The sequence below is a fragment of the Lethenteron reissneri genome, chromosome 12 (assembly GCF_015708825.2).
Source record: "Lethenteron reissneri isolate LAM-NWPU_2019-01 chromosome 12, ASM1570882v1, whole genome shotgun sequence".
Taxonomy (NCBI): domain Eukaryota; kingdom Metazoa; phylum Chordata; class Hyperoartia; order Petromyzontiformes; family Petromyzontidae; genus Lethenteron; species Lethenteron reissneri.
This window is the reverse complement of record NC_083790.1, coordinates 93,583-115,362: the sequence shown is the minus strand read 5'-3', so window position 1 is coordinate 115,362 and position 21,780 is coordinate 93,583. Positions and strand designations below refer to the sequence as shown.

General features: G+C 57.2%; 1 protein-coding gene across 1 annotated transcript in view; it reads right to left on the bottom strand.

The window, feature by feature from the left end:
- Positions 1 to 1,044: 1,044 nt before the first annotated feature.
- Positions 1,045 to 21,780, bottom strand: part of LOC133341679 (paired mesoderm homeobox protein 2-like) — a 34,815-nt gene continuing 14,079 nt past the window's right edge. The window contains exons 2-4 of the mRNA XM_061550271.1: positions 8,125 to 8,303; positions 1,564 to 1,751; positions 1,045 to 1,218 (exon numbers count right to left, since the gene is read on the bottom strand). Of these exons, the coding sequence (XP_061406255.1) occupies positions 1,080 to 1,218; positions 1,564 to 1,751; positions 8,125 to 8,303 (506 nt within the window). The 3' untranslated portion in view covers positions 1,045 to 1,079. The remainder of the gene's footprint in view (positions 1,219 to 1,563; positions 1,752 to 8,124; positions 8,304 to 21,780) is intronic.

Sequence of the window (21,780 nt, the reverse complement as noted above, 5' to 3'; positions counted from 1 at the left end):
CGAACGCATTCCATTCCTTGGCCGGATTACTAAAGTGTGCGTGGTTGGGCAACGACAATCGATAATGTGAGGGATGGGACACTCTTTCCCCCAGTCACAGACTCACACAGAGACACATGGACTCACATGGAGACCCGCAGACTCACACAGAGACTCCTTAATTCTCTAACGAATCTCCTCTGGCCGTCCACTCCACCCCATGGGTGGATGCATGACTGGTGGGATAGGAGGTTGGCTGGCTGGATGGCTGACTGCATGGGGAGTTTCCTGGTTGCTTGGTAGCTTAGTGGGCACCTGTTGCCTGGTTGCCTGGTTGCTTGGCTGCCTGTCTGTCCGGTTGTCCTCCGAGTTGACCCCTGGTAGCTCGGTTGCCCGGTTTCCTAGTTGCCGGTTGCTTGCTTGTCTGGTGTTGTCGTCAGCTGATGGTAGACACCTGCTCGTTTAGCTCCCCAGTTGTCCACCTGTCTCCCTGGTTGTCCCCTGGTCACCCAGTGTCTCTGACACTTGATTGGACACGTGGTCACCCAGTGTCTCTGACACTTGATTGGACACGTGGTCACCCAGTGTCTCTGACACTTGATTGGACACGTGGTCACCCAGTGTCTCTGACAATTGATTGGACACGTGGTCACCCAGTGTCTCTGACACTTGATTGGACACGTGGTCACCCAGTGTCTCTGACACTTGATTGGACACGTGGTCACCCAGTGTCTCTGACACTTGATTGGACACGTGGTCACCCAGTGTCTCTGATACTTGATTGGACACGTGGTCACCCAGTGTCTCTGACACTTGATTGGACACGTGGTCACCCAGTGTCTCTGACACTTGATTGAACACGTGGTCACCCAGTGTCTCTGACACTTGATTGGACACGTGATCACCCAGTTGTCCACCTGTCCATCCGTAATGTTCTTGGTTGCCTGGTTGGTGTGGCTGTCAAAGTAATTGTCCACCTGCTTGTTTGGCTGCCTGTCTCTGTCTGTGTCTGTCTTCTCAATTGTCCATGTGCCCTCCCGGTTGTCCATCTGTCTGTCCCCCAGTTTCCCCAGCAGCCCGGTCGTCCGCCCGGCGCGCTGTCAGTTGACGGTGGACACCTGGTTGCGCTGCAGGCTGTACTCCTTGGCCTTGAGGCGCAGGCTCGCGATGCTGCTCGCCATGTGCACCCCAGGGCCCGGGCCGCTGACCGCGCCGCCAGAGCTGTACGCGGACATGGCCCTGAGACGCGGAGACACGCGGTGAGACGACCGCGCGGGGACACGGGGACACGCGGGGACACGCAGGGACATGGGAATGAGGTATGCAGGGAAGGGAGGCGTACAGTAATAGGGTGGAGGGAGCGATGGATGGAGAGAAGGGAAGGATGGATATAGGGTTGCAGTGGAGATGGATGTAGGGAGGGAGTTGGGGAGTGAGTGGGTCAGTGAGGGAGGTGGTAGATGAATGGGGGAGGGATGAATGTAGGGAATGAGTGAGTTGGTGAGTGAGCAATGGAGGTGGTGGGGATAGGGTAAGAATGGGATCTCTCACCCCCCACCCCACTCCCCCTCCCCCCCGCGATACCCGTAGGATGCGGCCGAGGCGGGAGGCCAGGAGAGGAAGTCGGGCGCCGCGAGGGGCGCAGGCCGGGCGGCCATCGGCTGCTCGACGGCGGCCTCGCCGCTCGCGGCAAACACGCGGCCTGCGCTGCGCGTGGCCAGCAGCGCGCGCTCGTTCCGCCGGAACTTGGCGCGGCGGTTCTGGAACCACACCTGGGGAATACACACACACACACACCTGAGCCACGTAGAGACACACACACACGTGGAGACACACACACACGTGGAGACACACACACGCGTGGAGACACACACACGCGTGGAGACACACACACGCGTGGAGACACACACACGCGTGGAGACACACACACGCGTGGAGACACACACACGCGTGGAGACACACACACGCGTGGAGACACACACACGCGTGGAGACACACACACACGTGGAGACACACACACACGTGGAGACACACACACACGCGGAGACACACACACACGCGGAGACACACACACACGCGGAGACACACACACGGGGAGATACACACACACGTGGAGACACACACACACGTGGAGACACACACACGTGGAGACACACACACACACGTGGAGACACACACACACACGTGGAGACACACACACGCGTGGAGACACACACACGCGTGGAGACACACACACGCGTGGAGACACACACACGCGTGGAGACACACACACGCGTGGAGACACACACACGCGTGGAGACACACACACGCGTGGAGACACACACACGCGTGGAGACACACACACGCGTGGAGACACACACACGCGTGGAGACACACACACGCGCGGAGACACACACACGCGCGGAGACACACACACGCGCGGAGACACACACACGCGGAGACACACACACGCGGAGACACACACACGCGGAGACACACACACGCGGAGACACACACACACGTGGAGACACACACACGCGGAGACGCGGAGACACACACACGCGGAGACACCACACGCGGAGACACACACACACGCGGAGACACACACACACGCGGAGACACACACACACGCGGAGACACACACACACGCGGAGACACACACACACGCGGAGACACACACACACGCGGAGACACACACACACGCGGACACACACACACACGCGGACACACACACACACGCGGAGACACACACACACGCGGAGACACACACACGCGCGGAGACACACACACGCGCGGAGACACACACGCGCGGAGACACACACACGCGTGGAGACACACACACGCGTGGAGACACACACACGCGCGGAGACACACACACACGCGGAGACACACACACACGTGGACACACACACACACGTGGAGACACACACACACGTGGAGACACACACACGTGGAGACACACACACGTGGAGACACACACACACGTGGAGACACACACACACGCGGAGACACACACACACGCGGAGACACACACACGTGGAGACACACACACACGTGGAGACACACACACACGTGGACACACACACACACGTGGAGACACACACACACGTGGAGACAAACACACGTGGAGACACACACACACGTGGAGACACACACACACACGTGGAGACACACACACGTGGAGACACACACACGTGGAGACACACACACGTGGAGACACACACACACGTGGAGACACACACACACGTGGAGATACACACACACGTGGAGACACACACACGTGGAGATACACACACACGTGGAGACACACACACGTGGAGACACACACACGTGGAGACACACACACACGTGGAGACACACACACACGTGGAGACACACACACGTGGAGATACACACACACGTGGAGACACACACACACGTGGAGACACACACACGTGGAGACACACACACACGTGGAGACACACACACACGTGGAGACACACACACACGTGGAGACACACACACACGTGGAGACACACACACACGTGGAGACACACTCACACGTGGAGAACACACACGGGACACACACGTGGAGACACACACACGTGGAGATACATACACGTGGAGACACACACACACGTGGAGACACACACACACGTGGAGACACACACACGTGGAGACACACACACACGTGGAGACACACACACACACGTGGAGACACACACACGTGGAGACACACACACGTGGAGACACACACACGTGGAGACACACACACGTGGAGATACACACACGTGGAGATACACACACACGTGGAGACACACACACGTGGAGACACACACACACGTGGAGACACACACACACGTGGAGACACACACACACGTGGAGACACACACACGCGGAGATACACACACACGCGGAGACACACACACACGCGGAGACACACACACGCGGAGACACACACGCGGAGACACACACACACGTGGAGACACACACACACGTGGAGACACACACACACGTGGAGACACACACACGTGGAGACACACACACACGTGGAGACACACACACACGCGGAGACACACACACACGCGGAGACACACACACGTGGAGACACATACACACGTGGAGACACACACACACGTGGACACACACACACACGTGGAGACACACACACACGTGGAGACAAACACACGTGGAGACACACACACACGTGGAGACACACACACACACGTGGAGACACACACACACGTGGAGACACACACACGTGGAGACACACACACGTGGAGACACACACACACGTGGAGACACACACACACGTGGAGATACACACACACGTGGAGACACACACACGTGGAGATACACACACACGTGGAGACACACACACGTGGAGACACACACACGTGGAGACACACACACACGTGGAGACACACACACACGTGGAGACACACACACGTGGAGATACACACACACGTGGAGACACACACACACGTGGAGACACACACACGTGGAGACACACTCACACGTGGAGACACACACACACGTGGAGACACACACACACGTGGAGACACACACACACGTGGAGACACACACACACGTGGAGACACACTCACACGTGGAGACACACACACACGTGGAGACACACACACACGTGGAGATACATACACGTGGAGACACACACACACGTGGAGACACACACACACGTGGAGACACACACACGTGGAGACACACACACGTGGAGACACACACACGTGGAGACACACACACGTGGAGATACACACACACGTGGAGACACACACACGTGGAGACACACACACACGTGGAGACACACACACACGTGGAGACACACACACACGTGGAGACACACACACGCGGAGATACACACACACGCGGAGATACACACACACGCGGAGACACACACACACGCGGAGACACACACACGCGGAGACACACACGCGGAGACACACACACACGTGGAGACACACACACACGTGGAGACACACACACACGTGGAGACACACACACGTGGAGACACACACACGTGGAGACACACACACACGTGGAGACACACACGTGGAGACACACACACGTGGAGACACACACACGTGGAGACACACACACACGTGGAGACACACACACGTGGAGACACACACACACACGGAGACACACACACACGCGGAGACACACACACACGCGGAGACACACACACACGTGGAGACACACACACGTGGAGACACACACACACGTGGAGACACACACACACGTGGAAACACACACACGCGGAGACACACACACACGCGGAGACACACACACGCGGAGACACACACACGCGGAGACACACACACGCGGAGACACACACACACGGAGACACACACACGCGGAGACACACACACACGTGGAGACACACACACGTGGAGACACACACACACGTGGAGACACACACACGCGGAGACACACACACACGCGGAGACACACACACACGCGGAGACACACACACACGCGGAGACACACACACACGCGGAGACACACACACACGCGGACACACACACACACGCGGAGACACACACACACGCGGAGACACACACACACGCGGAGACACACACACGCGCGGAGACACACACACGCGCGGAGACACACACACGCGCGGAGACACACACACACGCGGAGACACACACACACGTGGAGACACACACACACGCGGAGACACACACACACGCGGAGACACACACACACGTGGACACACACACACACGTGGAGACACACACACACGTGGAGACACACACACGTGGAGATACACACACGTGGAGACACACACACACGTGGAGACACACACACACGCGGAGACACACACACACGCGGAGACACACACACGTGAAGACACACACACACGTGGAGACACACACACACGTGGAGACACACACACACACGTGGAGACACACACACACGTGGAGACACACACACGTGGAGACACACACACGTGGAGACACACACACACGTGGAGACACACACACACGTGGAGACACACACACGTGGAGACACACACACGTGGAGACACACACACACGTGGAGACACACACACACGTGGAGACACACACACGTGGAGATACACACACACGTGGAGACACACACACGTGGAGACACACACACGTGGAGACACACACACGTGGAGACACACACACACATGGAGACACACACACACGTGGAGACACACACACGTGGAGATACACACACACGTGGAGACACACACACACGTGGAGACACACACACGTGGAGACACACTCACACGTGGAGACACACACACACGTGGAGACACACACACACGTGGAGACACACCCACACGTGGACACACACACACATGTGGAGACACACTCACACGTGGAGACACACACACACGTGGAGACACACACACACGTGGAGACACACACACACGTGGAGATACATACACGTGGAGACACACACACACGTGGAGACACACACACACACGTGGAGACACACACACGTGGAGACACACACACGTGGAGACACACACACACGTGGAGACACACACACGTGGAGATACACACACGTGGAGATACACACACACGTGGAGATACACACACACGTGGAGACACACACACGTGGAGACACACACACGTGGAGACACACACACACGTGGAGACACACACACACGTGGAGACACACACACGCGGAGATACACACACACGCGGAGACACACACACACGTGGAGACACACACACGCGGAGACACACACACGCGGAGACACACACACACGTGGAGACACACACACACGTGGAGACACACACACACGTGGAGACACACACACACGTGGAGACACACACACACGTGGAGACACACACACACGTGGAGACACACACACGTGGAGACACACACACACGTGGAGACACACACACGTGGAGACACACACACACACGGAGACACACACACACGCGGAGACACACACACACGCGGAGACACACACACACACGTGGAGACACACACACGTGGAGACACACACACACGTGGAGACACACACACACGCGGAGACACACACACGTGGAGACACACACACACGTGGAGACACACACACGTGGAGACACACACACACGTGGAGACACACACACACGCGGAGACACACACACACGCGGAGACACACACACACGCGGAGACACACACACACGTGGAGACACACACACACGTGGAGACACACACACACGTGGAGACACACACACACGTGGAGACACACACACACGTGGAGACACACACACGTGGAGATACACACACACGCGGACACACACACACGTGGAGACACACACACGTGGAAACACACACACGCGGAGACACACACACGTGGAGACACACACACACACGTGGAGACACACACACGTGGAAACACACACACGCGGAGATACACACACACGCGGACACACACACACGTGGAGACACACACACGTGGAAACACACACACGTGGAGACACACACACGTGGAGACACACACACGCGGAGACACACACACGCAGAGATACACACACACGTGGAGACACACACACGTGCGCCACATGGAGACAACAGCCGCCATTCGCCACTAAGGGGCCGTCCATAAATGACGTCACGCGATTTTATACGATTTTTGACCCCCCCCCCCCCTCGTCACACGGCGTAACAAAAAGTCAGACCCCCCCTCAAATATTACGTCACAAAGCTCTGCCCCTCCCCCAAAAAAAACATGCTTCAAATCGCTATAAACTATTGTCATTGTAGTGCGTATTTAATGTGCCGCTGCACTCTGATGTTGTAGGAGAAAACATTTATCAAAAAGTCAATTTAATTAAGTAGAACGTGTTGTCTATATTTATTTAAAGTTGCACATTTTGATGTGACGTCACATTTCTCAAACCCCCTCCCCTCGTCACACATCGTCACAAATGTCTGACCCCCCCCCCCCCCCTAGGTGCGTGACGTCCTTTATGGATGGCCCCTAAGTGGCAGTGATGTCACCACGGCGCCTGTGCCAGGCCAGGTGCACTTTGAGGCCACGTGAAGAATCGAAGGCTCGCTGCTGACAGGTCACGGGACGGACCCAGGTGCCATGGTTTGACTGACCGTGATGACTGGCAGATGTATCACCTATGCTCCTTCCTACCCCCCTGCCCCCTTTCTCGTCACCCCCCCCTCCCTCTACCCCCCCCCCCCAACCTGCACGCGCGCCTCGCTGAGGTTGACGCGCCGCGCCAGCTCCTCGCGCACGAACGCGTCCGGGTAGTGCGTGCGCTCGAACACGCGCTCCAGCGCCGCGAGCTGCGCGCTGTTGAACGTCGTGCGGTTCCGCCGCTGCTTGCGTCGCCTCTTGGCCTGCTCCGAGCCCAGGGCCTCACCTGGAGGCCAGGGCAGAGGGAGGTGGGGAGGGGGGTACAGAGAGAGAGGTGGGGGGGAGTGCAGAGAGAGAGAGGTGGGGGGTGCAGAGAGATGGTGGTATAAAAAGAGGGCAGAGAGAAGGGACGTTTCGCGTGTTAACATCCATGCGAATGCTGACCAGAAGCAACACAAGAGCATCGTTTAGCCGTATAAGGTAGACATCTTGAACAGAGAGGGGGGAGGGGATAGTGGGAGTTGAGGTCCGGCATCAGTGAAGCCACGACACTCAGCTCTGATTCACTGGCTCAACATCACTCAGCACTCACTCCACGCCCACTCAAGAACAACACGGTACCACTCGGAAGTACGTAGAGACGCATCAGCAACCCACTTCACTGATTTACTTCGATTCATAAGTTTGCTCATTTATCCACGACACGCCCACTGAGTCAAGGGACTATCGTTTTTCAGGAGGCTCCTGCTGCTACGTAGTTTTTGTTTATTCGATTTCAGCCAATTCATGGCGAGTCGTGTTTATTATTATTATTATTCACGTGGGGAGGAAACCGGAGCACCCGCAGATAACCGCATGCCTTGAGCGAGGGGGAAACACTGTATCCCCGTACAGATGAAATAAACACATGTCGATGATCCCACTTGCTGTACCGCCTTGTCCTGGCGAGCGAGGCTACGGCTCCTCCTCTACGCCCACCCACGTGAAGGGGGTGTCACACCCCGTCTGTGTGTGATCCACCAACCCTCCAGCACGCTGGGTTACACAGACCACGTGCAGCAGCGTGGGCCACCACCACCTCCCGGCTAGCCACCTCCCGAGCCCCGCAGAGCCCCTAGGGAACAAAGATCTCTGCGTAAGACGCCGACCCCTCGCCTGGCGATGCATCAGCCGCCACCTATCCACTGCTGGGTGAAGACCTCCCCGAGCAGTCTGTGTCGCCGTCACGCGATGCCACCGTCCAGCAGGCTTCTCGCACAGCGCTCCATCTCCACGCTGCCTTCACCCCCTGTTCCGTTATCATTGTTTGAATGCGAGTCGAAGAAGTAAAGTCAGAGTGACTTCCTACTCGCACGGTGCTCATCTCGCGCTGACAGCCCTGCAGAGCAAGTGGTGGACATTCCACATTCATATGGCGGGGGGTGATGGAGTCTCTCCAAAGGACCACCACTTGATGTTTCCCACAAAATGGTATGTATTTTACCGACCCCCGGAAGGAAAGACTGGGTGATGGTGGGCTGAGTCAACCCATGCCTCCACCAGGAATTTAACTCCCAAACATTTTCTGATCGAGGGCGCCGAGTGGCCCTCGACACAGCGGCCACTGCCGTCGACGCGCCACCTGCCACGCTACACGAAGCTCAGGCGCGCTCATAGCTAACACGACAACAGCGACAATGGTCACAATAGCCGATGTTAGAGCTGCTGTGTGATCATCAAGGTTACAGCTATTACAATACTGGCACGTGGCCGCGTGGACACGTGATGGATGGAGTGAGCGGCGAGCAGCGGCACGTGTTTGGACGGGGGGGGCAGGGCGGAAGGGGGGAGGGGGCTGGGGGGCAGAGGCGGGAGGCGGGGGGAGCAAGGGAGACTAAACTAGATACGAGGTACTGTATACGATTCATCATCATGGGCCATGGTTTATCCACTGCTGGACGAAGACCTTCCCCCGCCGCCGCGATCCGCAACTGGAAGTTAATTTACCATAAGCAGGAACACATCCACGAGGAGTGACAGCCCAGATTTTTCTACCGCCACGAGTTTACGTACGGTCACTGCCGAGAGCGTAACGAGTCTATGGATATTCTCGCTGTGCAAGCCCATGGGTATCTGTGTGATTCCGTGGGTCTCCTTGTGAGTCTATGTGTCTCTATGTGAGTCGGTGGGTCTCTATGTGTCTCTATGTGTCTCTATGCGAATCGGTGAGTCTATGCGAATCGGTGAGTCTCTATGCGAGTCGGTGGTGACCGGGCTGAAGACCATCAAGCCGCTACACATGGTATGTATGTTGAACTTCCTTCGCACCGTGTGTCGCCAACCGTGCCGATGGGAGGCGAGGGTACTCGCTGTGCTTGGGACTGCGATCTGGATGCGATCCGAGGTTCCCAGCGGAGCCGGCTCCGCGGCTCTGCCCTCGGAGCTCTTTCCTCGCCCTGGAACCCGCTCCACCCCGCGATGTTATCACTCCGTGCCTGTCACCATTCTCCGCTCTTCCGAGTCGTGTCGTGGCTAGCGCACTGTGGGGAGTGGTGGCACAGTGGTCGAATGTTTGAGCCGTTACCGCGCCTCCTCTAGGTCGATTCAGCCTTAAATGAGGATTTGGTGGGTTATGCAATCATCGGCGCTGGGAAGACAAAGGCGGCCGGGCATGGTTCTGGCCAGGGGAGCCTCGCTGAGTCTCGGGACTCTCTCTCGGGAGGGTCCTGCCCGGGTTTCGCAGCCGGGGGCGACGTCGCTGCTTCTGCTGTAGCAGCAGCAGCAGCAGCTGAGCCGCGTTCACTCTGCAACGGGGCCTTCTTCTAAGCACTCCGAGCCCAAGGCTCTGTCCCTGCAGGAGTCATCGGACTTGTGCCACCGCGCAGCTCCCAGGCGTTGAAGGTCGTTGCGTCGCTAATGAACAAGACGACAGAGTCGTGAGCGATGCACTCGCCTCTTCAAAGTGGCCTTCGCCCCCGCATCGTCCTGCCGTTGAGCCCGCAGGTTCGGTTTGCTGCCTGCTTCCCTTACACGGTGGCGCAGTGGGATCTCCAGATTAAACGCGCCTTACAAATGTATACAATTATATATTATTCTTCAAATCCTGATGATACATCATTATTAGTATTAGGACGGTGGAGCGGTGGTGCACAGGCGGTGTCTGTAGTCGTGTCGCCGCTGGGTGGGCTCGCTGTGCGCGCTCCACCGCCGTGAGGCCACGTCACGACGCGTCGGCCCCAGCGCTGGGCTGTCTCAAGTCGTGGAGGAGGCGAGGGAGGGATGAGAAGGTCGGGAGAGGAGGTGAGAGGGAGGGGAGGTGAAAGGGCGTGCGTAAGGGAGTGAGTGGGATTGTGAGTTTGTGAGTGGGTTAGTGAGTGGGAGAGTGAGTTTGTGAGTGGGTTGGTGAGTGAGAGAGGGAGTTTGTGAGTGGGTTGGTGAGTGGGAGAGGGAGTTTGTGAGTGGGTTGGTGAGTGGGAGAGGGAGTTTGTGAGTGGGTTGGTGAGTGGGAGAGTGAGTTTGTGAGTGGGTTGGTGAGTGGGAGAGTGAGTTTTGAGTGGGTTGGTGAGTGGGAGAGTGAGTTTGTGAGTGGGTTGGTGAGTGGGAGAGTGAGTTTGTGAGTGGGTTGGTGAGTGGGAGAGTGAGTTTGTGAGTGGGTTGGTGAGTGGGAGAGTGAGTTTGTGAGTGGGTTGGTGAGTGGGAGAGTGAGTTTGTGAGTGGGTTGGTGAGTGAGTGAGGAGGAGGAGGAGGGGAGTGAGTGAGGAGGAGGGGAGTGAGTGAGTGAGGAGGGGAGTAAGGAAGTGAGTGAGTAGGGGAGTGAGTGAGTGAGTGAGGAGGGGAGTAAGTGAGTGAGTGACGAGGGGAGTGAGTGAGTGAGTGACGAGGGGAGTGAGTGAGGAGGAGAGGAGTGAGTGAGGAGGAGGGGAGTGAGTGAGGAGGAGGGGAGTGAGTAGAGGGGTGAGTGAGTGAGTGAGGAGGAGGGAAGTCAGTGAGTGAGGAGGAGGGGAGTGAGTGAGTGAGGAGGAGGGGAGTGAGTGAGTGAGGAGGGGAGTAAGGAAGTGAGTGAGGAGGGGAGTGAGTGAGTGAGTAGAGGGGAGTGAGTGAGGAGGAGGGGAGTGAGTGAGTGAGTAGAGGGGTGAATGAGCGAGTGAGGAGGGGAGTAAGGAAGTGAGTGAGGAGGGGAGTGAGTGAGTGAGTAGAGGGGAGTGAGTGAGGAGGAGGGGAGTGAGTGAGTGAGTAGAGGGGTGAGTGAGCGAGTGAGGAGGGGAGTAAGTGAGTGAGTAGAGGGGTGAGTGAGCGAGTGAGCAGGGGAGTGAGCGAGTGAGCAGAGGGGAGTGAGTGAGGAGGGGAGTGAGCGAGTGAGTAGAGGGAAGAGTGAGCGAGTGAGCAGGGGAGTGAGCGAGTGAGTAGAGGAGAGTGAGTGAGGAGGAGGGGAGTGAGTGAGTGAGTGAGTAGAGGGGTGAGTGAGCGAGTGAGGAGGGGAGTGAGTGAGTGACCGTGGTAGAGGGGTGAGTGAGTGAGAAGGGGAGTGAGTGAGTAGAGGGGTGAGTGAGCGAGTGAGGAGGGGAGTGAGTGAGCGAGTGAGGAGGGGAGTGAGTGAGTGACCGTGGTAGAGGGGTGAGTGAGTGAGTGAGGAGGGGAGGGAGTGAGCGAGTGAGGAGGGGAGTGAGTGAGTGAGTAGAGGGGTGAGTGAGTGAGAAGGGGAGTGAGTGAGTAGAGGGGTGAGTGAGCGAGTGAGGAGGGGAGTGAGTGAGCGAGTGAGGAGGGGAGTGAGTGAGTGAGTAGAGGGGTGAGTGAGCGAGTGAGGAGGGGAGTGAGTGAGCGAGTGAGGAGGGGAGTGAGTGAGTGACCGTGGTAGAGGGGTGAGTGAGTGAGTGAGGAGGGGAGTGAGTGAGCGAATGAGGAGGGGAGTGAGTGAGTAGAGGGGTGAGTGAGCGAGTGAGGAGGGGAGTGAGGAGGAGGGGAGTGAGGAGGAGGGGGGGGGGCTTGCGTGAGAAGTGTTGCCGCCTCGGCTGGTCCCGGGGTGACTTCCCGGCGCCTTCCCACATCTGGTACCCGCTAGCCTGTCTGCCCGCCAGCCCCGCCCCTCCCCCGCTCCCAGCGCCAGCCCCGCCCCTCCCCCGCGCTCACACTCGGCCCCGCCCCTACCCCCACGCCTGGGGAGGCGATTCTCTGACCCAAGGGGAGGGGTCGTGGTTGATGGGGGGGAGGGAGGGGGGATGCCCCCCACCCAAACCTACGTCACAGTGACCACCAGCACGCGCGTGTCGCTGTGGACGTCGACGCCGCTGAGTGTGGGGTGAAGTGCGGCTGCTCCCAGACGCCTGGCTGGCGTGGAAGAGTAGACCAAGTGCACTCGCGAGGCTGCGCCTTTAACTTACAACTTTACGCGCAGACACCCGCAAATAAAGACAAAGATGCCCCGTGTGGCCTTGAACAGACTGTTGGGGCAAGTGCTGTTAGCCAGAACCTATGAAGGCCGGCACGGCACACCAGGGCGTGGTGTGGCCGTGCTCGGACGCCTTTGTCTTCCCAATGCTGATGTTTACACAAGACATCGAACTCGGGTCGCCCGGTGTCGTAGAGCAGCGCGCTGACCACTGCCCCGCGACTTCCCACAAACGAACACAAAGACACACAAAGACACACAAAGACACACAACGACACACAAAGACAGACACACAACGACACACAAAGACAGACACACAACGACGACACACAAAGACACACATCGACACACAAAGACAGACACACAACGACACACAAAGACAGACACACAACGACACACAAAGACATACACACAACGACAGACACACAAAGACACACACAACGACACACAACGACAGACACACAACGACATCATCAGGGACACAACTCCCACATGGGACCGGAACAAGAGACCCCCCCCCCGCCAAGAGCCCCGCCCCTCGCCCCCTGCGTGGGACTGAGCGCGTCCCACATGAGCACACATACACCATCACATACACCATCACACCATCACATACACCATCACACCATCACATCATCACACACACCATCACACCATCACACACACCATCACACCATCACACCATCACACCATCACAACACCATCACACCATCACACCCAACATCACCATCACACCATCACCATCACACCATCACCATCACATCATCACCCACACCATCACACACACCATCACACACACCATCACACCATCACCATCACACACACCATCACACCATCACACACACCATCACCATCACACCATCACACCATTACACACCATCACACACATCACACCATCACCCACACGCGTGGTCTATCCCACAGCCCGCTGCTGCTGCTGCTGCTGCGAGGCGGGCCCCGTCTGGGCAGCGGGAGGCCTCTGGGACGAGCCCAGGGGCGGAGCGGCAGCCAACGGCGGGAGCGCGGAGACGGAGCCGTGAACTGGGCTCGTGCCAGAGACCTCGGCAGAGACGGCGACAGCTTGGGGCGCCCTACCACCCAGCAGTGGCTATCCACTGCTGGGATAGCCATGCAGCAGTCTGGGACTGCTGCACACGCAGCAGTCCCAGACTGCTGCGTGTCCCAGACTGCTGCGTGTGCCGAAGCAATGCCGCTCAACAAAATAAAATATCTCGCGGGGGGCTACGTGCGGTGCGAAAGAAGTTCAACAAACATACCATGCGATTTGTTTTTATACATCTGGAGATAGATGCTGGATAGCCGCGAACTTCTCCCCTTACGTACTGAATCATTCTAGTTTGTCATTAGAACAATTATTATTACTTCACAATTATTTACTTAACTACCCAGGCCAGCCAGTCGTAGGACCTTCAGGAGGCCACTGCTACATTTGGGTTCTTATTTTACGATGTTCAGCAAATGCATGATGAGTGGTGTTTATTATTAATGATGACGACGACGAGTCGTGTGTGTTATTCTACACGTGGGGAGGGAACAGGAACACTCGGAGATAACCCCGCACCTTGCGCGAGGGGGAAACACTCCATCCCCGTACAGATGGAATAACAAACAGATGGCGATTATCCCACTTGCTGTACCGCCTTCTACCTGGTGAGACAGGGTATGGCACCTCGACCCCGACGGGAAGGGAGTTTCACTCCCCATCTGTGCGTGATCCACCAACTCTGGCGACTGCCTCCACAGCGCCGCAGCGCAGCCACTACGACCGCCCGGCAGGACGAGTGTGTCTGTGTGCACGTGTGTGTGCGTGTGTCTGTGTGCGTGTGTCTGTGTGCGTGTGTCTGTGTGCGTGTGCCTGTGTGCGTGTGTCTGTGTGCGTGTGTGTGTACGTGTGTCTGTGTGCACGTGTCTGTGTGCACGTGTCTGTGTGCGTGTGTCTGTGTGCACGTGTCTGTGTGCGTGTGTGTGTACGTGTGTCTGTGTGCACGTGTGTGTGCGTGTGTCTGTGTGCGTGTGTCTGTGTGCGTGTGTCTGTGTGCGTGTGTGTGTACGTGTCTGTGTGCGTGTGTCTGTGTGCGTGTGTCTGAGTGCGTGTGTCTGTGTGCGTGTATCTGTGTGCGTGTGTGTTTACGTGTGTCTGTGTGCACGTGTCTGTGTGCGTGTGTCTGTGTGCGTGTGTCTGTGTACGTGTGTCTGTGTGCACGTGTATGTGTGCGTGTGTGCGTGTGTCTGTGTGCATGTGTGTGTCTGTGTGTCTGTGTGCATGTGTGTGTGTGTCTGTGTGTCTGTGTGCATGTGTATGTGTGCGTGTATCTGTGTGCGTGTGTCTGTGTGCTTGTGTGCGTGTGTCTGAGTGCGTGTGTCTGTGTGCGTGTATCTGTGTGCGTGTGTGTGTACGTGTGTCTGTGTGCACGTGTCTGTGTGCGTGTGTCTGTGCGTGTGTCTGTGCGTGTGTCTGTGTGCACGTTTCTGTGTGCACGTGTATGTGTGTGTGTGTGCATGTGTATGTGTGCGTGTATCTGTGTGCGTGTGTCTGTGTGCTTGTGTGCGTGTGTCTGTGTGCGTGTGTCTGTGTACGCGTGTGTGTACGTGTCTGTGTGCACGTGTCTGTGTGCGTGTGTGTACGTTGTGTACGTGTGTGCGCGTCTGTGTGCGCGTGTCTGTGTGCGCGTGTCTGTGTGCGTGTTTATGTTGTGTACGTGTGTGCGTGTGTCTGTGTGCGCGCGTGTCTGTGTGCGCGTGTCTGTGTGCGCGTGTCTGTGTGCGTGTTTATGTTGTGTACGTGTGTGCGTGTGTCTGTGTGCGCGCGTGTCTGTGTGCGCGTGTTTGTGTGCACGTGTCTGTGTGCACGTGTCTGTGTGCGTGTATTTGTGTGCGTGCGTGTACGTTGTGTACGTGTGTGCATTATGGACGTGTGTGCGCGTGTCTGTGTGCGTTGTGTATGTGTGTACGTTGTGTATGTTGTGTACGTATGTGCACGTGTCTGTGTGCGTGTGTGTACGTTGGGTACGTGTGTGCGCGTGTCTGTGTGCGTGTACGTTGTGTACGTTGTGTACGTGTGTGCACGTGTCTGTGTGCATATCTGTGTACGCGTGTGCGCGTGTCTGTGTACGTGTCTGTGTACGTGTGTGCGTGTCTGTGTGCGTGTCTGTGTACGTGTGCGCGTGTCTGTGTGCGTAGGGAGCGGTAGTGCAGCGGTTAGCGGGCTGCGCCACGAACCCGACGACCCGAGTTTGATTCCAGTTCATGGTCAACAACAGTGGCGACTATGTGAACCGGTCCTGGGCCTCCCCTCGGTTGACTCCGCCTCAAATGAGCATCTGGTGCGATAAGTAAAACATTGCCACTGGGGAGACAAACGGTTATAGCCACCCACCCCTTCGTGTGCCGTGCCGGCCTCCATAGGTGCTCGCTTACAGCACTTGCCCCAACAGTCTGTAATATACTAAGACAAAGACCCCCCATATAGCTTTAACACACACACACACTCGCACACACACACACGTACGCACACTCGCACACACGCACACGCACACACACACGGGAGCTCAGCCGAATTCCCACGGCAGTGTCGGCCATTAATCTGCCTTTGACATTGACCCCCAAGTGTCGGGCAGCCCCCCCCCCCCCCCCCCCCCCAGAGCAGGGAGACCGGAATAGTGAGTCGCACGGATCGTGATGCCCTCGGTCTTCTCCGTCTTCTTCCTGGAGCTGATGATGATGATGATTACGCAGAACAACAGCTGTGATTTCACATGGAGGTGGTTAATGAGCCAGAGGATTGCGGAGTCAGGAGTAGCGGCGGAGTGGGGGGGGGCATCGCTCTGATGATGCCTCCTCCATCTCCTGCTCCTCTGTGTTTGTGGAGCGGGGCACTGAGTCTGCGTTCGAGGCTCCATGGATCACACTGCCGCAGAGTTTTTACATTCCCATTTGTGCATCGGCATCATCATCATCGGCATCAGCATCAGGTATCCGCAGCTACCGCTGCTGCCGTGGTCTGGCTCTATGAGCCTCGCGCATTAACACTGAACCCTGATCATCCTGAAGATGCCTTTGTCTCGCTCTGGGAGCACAAGGCATTGATACTGAACCCTACGAATTCTATACAATTCTCGATACCACCATCAACAGCCATGGTCAATGCACTGCTGGATTAAGGCCTCCCCGAGCTCCCACTTCTCACGATCATGCGATGCCAACAATCCGCCCAGCACCTGCGTTCGAACTGATTCCATCGCTCCATCTCCTTGGTGGACGGATTCTCAGTTGCGTTCCATTCATTGACTGCCACTCCGTTATTAGTCTCGACAGTCGACTATCGCCCTCCCTTCTGGCCAAGCCCCACTCACTTCTCTTAGCAGTCTGGACGATGCCATCAAGCCACGCGTCTCCTCTAATCCACGTGCTCCTCTTCATGCCTCTCACTACAAAGACGCGATCTCTCCGTGCGTCCGTCGTCATCGTGGTCTATCCACTGCTGGCTGAAGGTCAGTGCGATGCCATCAACCCGCGTGCGTCCTCTACCCCACGTCGCCCCCCGCTGTGCCCCTCTCTCGCTCGCGCACGAGCGCGGCCCCCGACTCGCCACGCGATCCACGAGCCCAGGCCCAGACGTCTCGGGCGTCGGTTCCACGTGCGGCCAGCAACGGGCGAGAAAGGCGGGAACCATGGGCAAAGATTGTGGTGGCCAGCTCGCCCGCCGGCATGTGCCCGCGTAGGCGATGGTGCAGCTCGCGCTGGTGCGGCTCGCGCGGGCTGCCTCAGCGGGCACCGCCGCCTCCCCCTCCCGCCCCGGCACCGATCGGAGTCTCGCGCCTCACGGCAGAGCCAAGCGACTCACCAGCACCATAACAACCACAACAACCACAACAACCACAACAACCATATCGTTACTACGATTAAAGACAACTAAAAATAGGTTCGTTTACCGATTCAAGCCCGCTGAGCTATGAGCTATTTTTCGGAGGCGACCTGGCCACACATAATAGCGCATCAAAGTGGCATAGATCATCATCCTAATCATCATCACACTTCTAGTAGCAGCCAACTAATATAAACGCATGTTTCCAAATGTGGAGGGCAAACCCAAAGTACCCAGAGAAAACTCCACGCGACGAGCCGGAGCGATGTCGAAAAGCCCAAACAACATTTTGGCAATTTTGTCCGACGTTTCGGCTCTCACACCACGGGCGAAGACGCCCACACTCTATCTGGGCTTCTCCTCGCCCCTCCTGCTCCTCCACGGCCGCGTCGTGACGACAAACAACATCGAGCTGCCGCGTGTGGCCACGTGACGGCTTCATGTGATGAACTCTGTCGCTGGGTGGTGGAGGGTTATAGTGAAAAAAATGACATTGTACCGACACCACGATCTACAATGAAAGAGAAACGAAGTTATGAATGGTGAATATCGGTCTTGAACGCCTACGTGTAACGTTACGACGAGAGGACTGCGGTGCATGCGGCTCTTCAGGAACTGCTGGTGGTTTTTTGTGTGCAAAATGATCGAAAGGGTCCGTGAGCGCGCTCCGTGCGCGAGCTCACGGAGCGCGCTTTCTGTGCGGAACTTCGCACGGTGCTCGCTAACAGCACTTGCCACGACAGTCTGGTGAAGCTACGCGGGTGACCTTTGGTGTGAAACTTGGGCCGCACGTGGCCCGGCTCGCGTCTCTCCGCGTTGACCACCATCGCGGTGCCCGGCGAGCCGCGGAGGTCGCCACAGCGGAGCCACGGCGGCTCGCGGAACAGTCCGCCCGGCGCTGCCGCTGCCGCCGCTGCTGCTGCCGCTGCTGCTGCTGCTGCCGCTGCCGCCGCTGTTGCTGCCGCTGCTGCTGCTGCCGCCGCTGTTGCTGCCGCTGCTGCTGCTGCTGCCGCCGCTGTTGCTGCCGCTGCTGCTGCTGCTGCCGCTGCTGCTGCCGCCGCTGTTGCTGCCGCTGCTGCTGCTGCGTGCCAGCGGTGGAGGTGGTGCACAAGCACGGCCAGCCACAACCACTCGACGGGTTCGTCCCATAACACGCGTTAAAAGGGAAAACAGATAATAGGCGACGTTTCGGGCAATGGCCCCTCCCCATAGCACGTGACTCGTAGAATAGATCTGGGAGAGCCGCCCTGCGCCACGTGGCGCGGCTGCCTGGACGAGCACAGTCGGCTGCGTGCGGCACGGCACACGCACGGCACGTGCCGTCGTGAGCCGCACGGCACCTGCTGCACGTGCCGTCGTGAGCCGCACGGCACCTGCTGCGCGTGCCGTCGTGAGCCGCACGGCACCTGCTGCGCGTGCCGTCGTGAGCCGCACGGCACCTGCTGCGCGTGCGAGCAGCGAGAAGGAACCCCGCCCCGTGCTTTGCACGAGGGGACAAGACGATGACGAGGCAGTCATTTTCTTGGTTCTTTCGGTAAAGTCACGTAGAAGGGAAGTAATAAAATAATAAAAATAAAACATAATAAAACAATTCTCACAACAATTCTGTGAGAATTGTTTTATTATGTTTTATTTTTATTATTTTATTACTTCCCTTCTACGTGACTTTACCGAAAGAACCAAGAAGATGAATCCCTGCAGTCACGAAAGCTTTAAATAGAGGCAGTCATTGTTATGCCTCTATTGCTCTCGTGTAATAATGTCACCGTGTTCATCATCCTCACAATCTGCGCAAGTCGTCGTGCTGTTGCTGCTGCTCTGCATCTCCGAGGTGTGCCGGGCTGTGCCGCCACGCCTTGTCCGGCACGATGTCCGACGTTTCGCTCCATGTGCTGGGAGCTTCTTAAAGAAACTGAATTAAATTATCATCATGATCATCACCTTACGAGGGAAGTATGGAAAGTTGCTTGACCGACGTTCTGCCGTTCACGTGAGAATCAAACTCACGACGAGGACGTTCACGGGGGGCAATCGAAGTCGCCAAGGGCGAGGAGGGGATTCGAAGTGATTGGTGCGTCGTCGTCTTTTGTGGTGATGACATTCGCTCGTTTACCCAGGACAGCCTCGCTGAGTCTCAAGGCTCTTTCTCAGGAGGGTCCTGCCAGGTTATCGTGGGTGGGGGGAGGGGGGCGATGTTGCTGCTGCCGTGTGATCTTAATGGAGTAATTTTCAGGTTATTTTTCAGCATTGGGATGTTGGTCAATACCGGTTGCTTTGGGGGTGTGTGGAGGTTTTAGAAGCTTTGGGAGGCGCCGGGGGAACACGCAGAGTGCGCCTCTGTGAAGTGAGAAAGCGGCGCGGGACCGGTTGATACAGATATCGCGATGCCACTGATGTTAGCCGTGACCGGGGATCGAACTCAGGTGGCAGGGTTAATAGCGCTGTCCGTTGACGGCTGTTCGTGAATAAGAGTATTATGTTGTGTGTCCTCTACACTGCTGATGGGACTCGAGAAAGGCGAAACTGCTCCACATATCGCTGCTTAAATGCTGCAGAAAAGCAGATTAACCCACCAATCAACCCTTCAGACTGTTTCAACCCCATACACACTGTACACCCACCACTGGTGAAGTCACAACAGCACACTCGCTCACACGCTCACCCACTCACGCACCCATGCATCCACCTACTCGCACACTCGCTCACACGCTCACCCACCTACTCGCCCACTCGCCCACTCACGCATCCACCTACTCGCACATTCGCTCACATGCTCACCCACCTACTCGCCCACCCACTCACCCACCCACTCGCTGGCCACACTGCAGGTCACTTCACTTCACTCGCTGCTCCTTCCCTCGCGCTGCTCCTCTCTGGAACTCCCTCTCCCACCATCGCCACCGGCTCTCTCCCCCAAGCTCGTAGAACAATAACCGTGCTGCTCCATTCACGCAACACGTTACACTCTCATCATCGATTACGACTCTGACTGTTCCGTTTTTCGCTGACCGCTCGATGTTTTGGGTCTTCTGAGCCTGTGCTCAGGAACCCCGATGGAGATCAAGCCAGGCCCTCAACCCACACCCGATGATCTCGTAAACCCCCACCAGGTACACCGGTATCAAGATTCAAACCCCGATGCTGGGCCGTGAACGACAGCTCTGTTCCTCGGCTCCAAATCATCCCAGAGTCACTTTCCCTGGAGTCGTACTCCCGAACGGATAAAGACACAGCTCCCCCGTATAGCCATAATAGGCCGTTTGGGCAAGTGCTGTAAGCTAGCACCTAGGAAGGCCGGCACTGTGGTACACGAGGGGGTGGGTGGCCAGCACCACGCCCGGGCCAATGTTGCAACCCCTACTACTACACCCCTACAGCTACACCCCTACTACTACACCCCTACAGCTACACCCCTACTACTACACCACCACTACTACAACCCCTACTACTACACCCGTACTACTCCAACCCCTACTACTACAACCCCTACAACTACACCCGTACTACTTCAAC